The 7642-nt window shown below is 55.5% G+C and overlaps 1 protein-coding gene across 1 annotated transcript; it reads right to left on the reverse strand.

Moving 5' to 3' along the window:
* Positions 1-5228: 5228 nt before the first annotated feature.
* Positions 5229-6208, reverse strand: LOC120683333 (heavy metal-associated isoprenylated plant protein 16-like). The gene is made up of 3 exons (XM_039965406.1): positions 5972-6208; positions 5767-5845; positions 5229-5653 (listed from the first exon to the last, which is right to left on the reverse strand). The coding sequence occupies exons 1-3, from the start codon at positions 5975-5977 to the stop codon at positions 5400-5402; spliced, it is 339 nt and encodes a 112-aa protein (XP_039821340.1). The 5' UTR covers positions 5978-6208; the 3' UTR covers positions 5229-5399.
* Between the last annotated feature and the right edge of the window lie 1434 nt (positions 6209-7642).

A 7642-nucleotide genomic window follows, 5' to 3' on the forward strand; every position in this document is an offset into this window, starting at 1 on the left:
GAGGTTGAACCGTCAAACGCCGTGGGACATGCGATGGGAGGACAGGCCTTGCTGCTTGCATCGATCTTTCAGCCCGCGGGATCGGAACTAGTACGCTCAAGGGAATCCCATCCAGAGAAGCACGCGTCGGGTTCGGACGGACAGCGACGGCGGTAGAAGAAGAAGAAGAAGAAACCTGGACGGCCGACACACCCCAGCAGCAGCTAGCGGCGGCGGAGACCTGGCCGGTCGTCGCCACGCCACATGATCAATTGATCAGACGATCGCTAGCCGGGTGGTCGTCGCCCAGTCATCCAATGCAATTCAATCCACGCTGCGTTATGTTCCTTTCAGGTTTCTACATCATGGGACAGGACGGACTCTGACGTTTCTAACTTTCTTTGGACTCGCGAGTCGCAGCTAGCTGCGGTGTAGCCGGCACAGTCAGATCAACACCGAGCTAGCGGGCTGGGTCTCTGAACTACCAGTCCGTGGCAAGTGAGAACTCTGAAGGGTTTAGAAGAATTAATACTCCACTCCACGGGTCAAGCAAGAGATCGAGGTCAACATAATAGTACAGTTAGACAGGAGCCGATACCAAACAGCAGGCGCGCGGCTCACCCCAGTCAGGGGTTGGTTAATTTGCAAACTGGCCACTCTCGAAATATGCATAGTACGAATAGACCTCTCGAGAAAGATTGCTGGGAAATTATGCAGTGCATCCTTTAAACGCGCACAAGAAAATATGATCTGTCGTCGGTACTTAACACTGAGCCACTAGCTACGATGGTGTTGTGTACTTGGCATGTTGACCATCATGGTAATGATTACTACGATGCGCAAACAACTAGCACCGTACTTTAATGGCTAAATGGTGTCAAACAACCCCCCCTTCTGCGCTACACTTTTCAAATCAGGCCTTCTTGGATTGATATTTTCATGTGGACTCAGCAGCCATTATTCTAGGTTGAGGCTCGGTTTTCACCAAATAAGTCAAACCAAACATATCGAAATGAGGGAAGGGAAGGAAGCATTGCTTCACTTAATTGATGTTGTTGTTTTTTTTCTTGAATATGCAGGAGAGCTGCACATCATTGTATTAAGACGAAAAGATTTTTACAACCACGCTAAGCATGAAGCCCACGCACGTAGGTACCGACCCGGTACCAGAGAAAGGAAAATACATAGCCTCAAAAGGCCAACCCACTCTCGTACTACTCCTGTTTTAGACAATCCAAACGACGTGCACCCGCGTGAATTCAGAGCTTTATATCGAGCTTGATCTTGTCCTGCAGCTCCTGTGCAGTGCAGCTCGTGCCCTCGAACATATGGTTGTTCCGCTCCTTCCAGATTGCCCAGGTGATGCACATGAAGAGAGAGTCGAATACTCTCCTGTGTTCTGGAATTACATCAGCACCTACCACGCTAAGCGGGGGTTTCTTGCAGACAAGCTATGGACGCACGGGTGTCTTGCATCAGAACACGGACAATGTCGCGCCAGGGCATCACAGGCCAGCGCATGGAGTTCATCACTCCCGTCCAGGCCAGCATCCTAAACAGTAGCCGGTGCTTGGGCCTCGAGGTGGGCCGAGGGTGGCAACTGGTTTGTGGGCTGCCCCGGGGCGGCCCAACTGTTTCTGTCGACCGTTGGCAGCTCAAGCAACGGAGCACAATCAGGCGCGTCAAAGTGGCCGGGGAGGCAGTCAAACGACGGTGGTGACAGAGGTGTGCTCCCAGGCGCAATTGTCACAGCCTCAGGGATAGGTGTCGGTACCGTGCCCGTGAGCAGCACCAGAGGGGCCACGCAGGCTTGAAGCAGCATAGGGTCCAGGAGCCGGTCGGAACCCACGTCCCGCCAGAGACCGAGGACGAGTTCCTCAGCCTTATCATCGAGCGGCGGTCTGACAGGAACAGCTGCAGCCTGGACAGGAGATGGGGTAGTGTTGGAGGAGCCTATCTTTGTCGCGAGTGCTGAGGACCGCTGACCCGTCAAGTCCCTTCTTGTCGTCTCCTTCCTGCCGGCAGCCAAAGGAGGAAAGTTCTTTTGGTGCCTCGAATCAGTGGACCGGTGGGCAGAGTCGCCCTTTGGGATCACGGGCCCAGAACGCTACGGCCCGGTCCCACCACGATGCAACGGGTTCCGCACCCAATCAGTGGTGCCTCCCCCAGAGCCCCCGCCGCCGGAGTGGGCACCGCCGCCGCCATTGGCGCAGTCGCGGCCGTCACGGCGAGGAAAAGCGGAGATGCGGGGACTACCCGCCGACCCCTGATGAAACCCGTAGGAACGATCCGGATTACTGTCAGGGCCACTATCCCCATCGTCGAAAGGCGAAGACTCGCCGGAGGAAGAAGGAGTCCGCGGCGCGAAGTCAAAGAAGCGACGGAGGTGAAGCTCCACCGGGTAGTTGAGGACGTGTTTCTTCCGCAGGTACGGCGCAATGTTGGCGAAGATGCGCTGGTTGACAGAATCGGAGTGCACCGCCTGGACCTTCGGCTCCGCAATCAAGAGCCTCTTGGCAGCGGGGATGGACGCCGGATCCAACGTCCAGGCCGTCACCTTGAATGTCGACAAGTCGGCCTTGGTGGAAGTAGCATCGTCGAGACGTTCGATCAAGCACTACGGGGCGAGGAGCTTGCTCGCAGTGTCTAGGTCCCAGGCATGCGCCGGTATCCCATCAACTCGATGACAACTTTGTTGAACGACGTAGCAGGCTCAGCATTCACCAACCTCGTCCACGGCCTTAGTGAGAGGCTAGAGGAGACGAGGGGAATCGGACTGGCCGCAAGGACACGATCCCTGGTCGCCTGCGTGCAGCATTGGACGAGGAAGCTGTTCAGGTGGAAAGGCTTGACGGCGAGCTCCGCCTCCGGCACACCGGTGTAACCCACGATGAAGCGTAGGACGTCAGGCCCGGAGGTGTCGTGCGACGCGTTGCCCATCTGGCCGATGAGAGCCAACCGGAGGCGGGCCTCCTCCGCTGCCATAGCATCGCTGCGATCAATGTAGCAGAGTTCCGTTCTGGCTGGGAGGGATCCCTAGCCAGACCCGTCGAATCCGCTTGAGCAGCAGCGGCGGAAGAAGTTGGGGGTGGGGAGGGTGTGCGGCTAGGGGCGTCGGAGGCAGCCGGGGTCGGTGGCCCATCATCCCGGCCGCGGAAGAACTGACGCGGCCTGGCGTGGTGGGAGGCACCGGTCGCACGGAAAACGGTGCTGGGCCACGAGGGGCGCCGCCAACCGCCGCACGAGGAGGTCGACGACAATCACACGCGAGGTGGCGGAAGCCGTGGCACCTGAGGCAGCGCCGGGGAAGCCGGCAGGTGGCGACGCGGAGGTTGTACGAGAGGCAGTTGAGGCACCTATCCGCCATCTCAGGGGGGATGTGGTGAAGGACAACACCGCTGTTGGGGTCACCGTGATGGCGAGGGCGGCGAGCCGACCGGGGAAGCACCTCCTCGAACCCCTCAGCATCGACCCGGGGCCGCGGCGGCCACCGTCGGTCGAGGTAGGGGGAGCGTTGCGGACATTCGGTGGAGTAGCCACATGGACAAGAGGCGCCCGCCGATGACGCACGCGACGGGAAGGTCACTTGCGCCGGCGACGAGAGGTTCCCGGAGCCGGATCTGGGCCAGGCAGCTCAGGCTCGGGGGCGGGAGTAGGGACGGAGGGGGTGTGGATTGGGCTTGGGGGTTGGCGGCAGACGGCGTCGCGGTAGGAAGCCGGCCGGGGGGTCGACGCGCACAGGGAGGGAGAGGGTGAGAACTCGTAGGGTCTGATTGGTTTGCAGTTTGCTGTTGTGCAGCGCCTGGTTCGTACCAAGGAGCCAGGCTCTCAAGAACCAGGCCGAGCGCATGCAACACTCCCGTGATTGGTTGTAATATTTGTCTAGGCTGGCTGCTCAGTGTTCCTGTTTGGTTGGCCGCATAAAGTAGCAGCTACATACGTTAAAGCTTGTTTCAGCGCAAACTGCGGGCGCGGTTGCACCACCAGAGCCAGGCTCTGAACAAACGGTCATTTTCTCCGTATCCCGAGAGCCTGGCTCACCAGCACCTTTTGCATCCGGCCGGCCAGGCTCAACCCTTAGTCCAGACAACCAATCAAAGCACAACTGCATCTAGAGAGCCTGGCCAGAGCAAATTCAGCAAACCAAACAGGCCCGTAGTCGACCATCTCCACATCACTCGCCTCTACCCAGCGCCCACCCAAAGGGGAGGTCCCAGGGACGGCCGCCGAGAGCGGAGAGGACGGCGTCGGGCGGGGCTCCCCACGGGTGATGTCGCAACGGACGAGGGTGGCGGGGTCGCCGTCGGGACCAGCAGCTTGGGTGCAAGGGAGGGGGAAGCCGGCGAGGGGGCGGCACAGCCATGGGGGACGCCGCCAGGGAAGAGGTCGAGGGTAGTAGGGCCGGCAAGGGTGAGGCCGCCATGGCCGGAGTGGCCGTCGGCGGTAGGGGCGGTCACCGGCGGGTGAGGAGGGGGCTCATCATCCTAGATTGGCATCCCTAGTATGCAAGGTAAGCTGGGGAGAGAAAGATTGATGTTGTTGTTATTGTTGTTTTAATTTTCCCCCGAAACTTGAGCGGGATTGGAAGAGGAAAGGTGCGATACTTGTAGGTGGAAAGTATAAGGCATAGCCAGGCCGTAAGTTTGAGTTTAAAACTTTAAATAAAGAGAAGTGAAGCGAGTCACACGTTTGTGACTTAGTGCTTGATGAATATTGTCAGAACGTGCACCATTTTCTTCGGTTATGTCTTATCACGTTTTCCATTAAGATGAAGAAATGTGTTGTATTATTTTTTTTCACAACCGTGCCTTGGCAAGAAGGAATGTACAATACAACATCATATCCAATATATATTGCACTAAACCGCACCACGCCCCAAACGCAACATCCATATTTTATCATAGGATCCGCCATTACCCAGTGCATATGTTGTGCAGGATAGATATTGGTGTTGTGCCGTGGACTAACAGTGTTAAAGGCCACGGCATTCGAAATAAGGTCCAGTTTTTCTTTTTCAATTAGTCTCCCTGAGCCTAATCGCAAAATATGATTTAAGAAAGGGTTTAAATGCAAAAGAAAGTCCACATTAAGCCATATCATGTTGCGCTGAACGTTCTTACCTGTCCGCGGATCCAATGTTACAGAAACTTATCCGGGTCTCTAACTCGAGACTACCAGTCCAACTATTGGGCAATCGGTTATTAGGACCAAACAAATGCGCACTCACTGACGTACTTGTAGCTAACCTCGATCAAGATCTCGGTCCTCGTTATTAAAGAACCAAAATTTCAAACGGATGCACAATAGCAAAACTGTTTCTTATAACTTTCCCCTCACGCAGAACAGTAGCAAAAACGAGTGTGGAACGAATTTGAATCAAATAAATACAAAAACTAGCTGTTTCCTTCGCGTTTCTATCGTCACCACCACGGTGCTGGCATGTGCTGGTAGTAGTAGTAACCGGGGTAATAGTACGGCGGCGGGTCCGCGATAATCTTGGGCTCCTCCGGCTTCTTCTCCTCGGGCTTCTTGTCCTTCACCTCCTCCACCTTGAGGATGTCGGCCTTGCCGAGCTTCCTGCGCAGGCACTTGACCAGGCAGACGGTGTCGACGAAGTCGCCGACCACCTCCAGCTGGTCCCTGCCGGCGCCGGTGACCCCCATCGAGCTCACCCCTGCATACAGCGTGCCGGAACCGTCAGCGCCGGCCACAGAAGAACGCGCGACAGAGCAAGCTAGCTAGGAGGAGCAATCAAGCAAGCAGCATGAACTCGCGTGGCCGGCGTACCGTCTGCTCTAGCGACGAGCTCCATGGCCCTGGACCGGCTCTTCTCGGACGCCATGCTCACCTTGATCACGATCTTTTGCTGCAATTAACGAGAGCACACGAGCACAGGCGTCAGCGTCGCGAAGCAGAGGAGGAATGCAGAGGGCTGCAGAGTGCAGCGAGAGGAGGAGCAGGGAGTGAAGCGGCTGATCGCCTGCCTAGTTACCTTCATCGCAGCGTGCTAACTAGCTGCTGGTTTCTGGCGTCCGCTACCTCCTGAGGCGAAAAAGAGGAGCTGGGGAAACAAATTGGATCGGTAGAGCGAGGCTGATCGGGTGGCTTGGCTTGCTTACTCCGATCGATGTTTTCTTTGCAGGGGTGGCTGCAACCGAGCGGCGACGGAGCTCTCTTATATAAGGGAGAATCGGCCATGGCGCAAGAACATTCGTAGCGGGTGATCGAGGTCCCGGGTAGACTAGTCCCACTAGTAAAAACGCGTTCGTTCTGGTCTTCTGGAGGCTTCCTCGTCGGAGTCAGATCAATCACTTTCCCTGGCAGAGAAAGACGACGACTTGACTTGGCTCCCGGGTAGACTAGTCCCACTAGTACTGCGCCCACTGGCCTTTTGCCCTTGCTTTCCCCGTTTCCCGGAAGGCGCGGCCCGGCCCAGCGGGCGCAAACCGAGTCGACCCTATAGGAAACGGGTAGGCTAGGGTTGGGATCGACTACTTCTTCTACATCGATGCGCGAATTTTTCCACTGCACTGTACGTCTAGTGGTAACGATCTATGATTTTCTACTCACAAGCATCTTGAATATATGCGGTAGGCTACGCTAGCATCACTACCGCATATACCCAAGATGCTTGCGAGTAGAAGATCGTAGATCGTTACCACTAGACGCGCAGTGTAGCGGAAGAAGTCGCGCGTCGATGTAGAGAAAGTAGTCGATCACGTCCCACGCACCAATCTCCTCGTCCTTGATCCTAGTAGCCGATCAGTGCAGCAGTCGCAGCAGCGCATCCACGGAGTCCACACGTACGGGGATGAAACGCCGGGCGTCGGTGTGCTAGCACCGCACACACGGCAAGGGCGGCGGCCGAGAGAAGGGGGGCGGCGGCTAGAGAGGTGGTGCGGCTCACAGGGTTGTGTCGCCCCCTAGCCCCTCCCTCGTATATATAGAGCGTACTAATGGGCTTCTATCTCATAGACCCATTAGTAACCCTAATCCCTCTTGGATCAATATCCTCTTGGGCCTTTAAACCGTATTGTGATGATGGGCTCTTGGGCATATCACCAACAATCTCCCATTTGCACTAGAGACAATCATACAGGCAAGCTTTCAAACATTCCAAACCCCTTAAGTGTGTGACCCGTTAGGTTCATGTGTAGGTGGTCGTGATCGGAAATCACTTCCGAATCACAAGTCAATAGCGGCACCTAGCAGGGCATAGTGACTCACAAATACACATAAAGATCATATCGGCCGAATCTTAGATATACTCATACACAAATCCCTTTGCCACACGATACCAGTCAAGCTCAAGGCGAGATGCGTGCCACCTTTGTGATAGCTCGACCATTCTCTCGATCTAATAGTGGATTCTATTAATAACTAACCTTTAATTATAATGATTAACTCTTTAATCACTTTGGCATGGCCATGCACTTTCAAATCCAACTATCTCGAGGGGCCCAGAGATATCTCTCTCGTTATCTAGGAGGGGCAAATTCCATCTTGATCCGCTAACATCCCATTCCATGTTTCATGACACACCTGTAAGCTACTTTTGTAACTACCCAGTTACGGAGTAGCGTTTAGCAGCCCCAAGATGCACCACTACACACAGTGAGAAACAATGGCGATCTCAGGTCTAAGGATCCAGTAGGTATAACAC

This window comes from Panicum virgatum, chromosome 7N, assembly GCF_016808335.1.
Source record: "Panicum virgatum strain AP13 chromosome 7N, P.virgatum_v5, whole genome shotgun sequence".
NCBI lineage: Eukaryota > Viridiplantae > Streptophyta > Magnoliopsida > Poales > Poaceae > Panicum > Panicum virgatum.

What these genes read in the sequence shown, in the direction of transcription:
- LOC120683333 (XM_039965406.1), bottom strand. An exon ending in GCTCGTCGCTAGAGCAGACG is followed by an intron (nt 5,654 to 5,766) that starts GTACGCCGGCCA and finishes CGCTGTATGCAG; the next exon opens with GGGTGAGCTCGATGGGGGTC.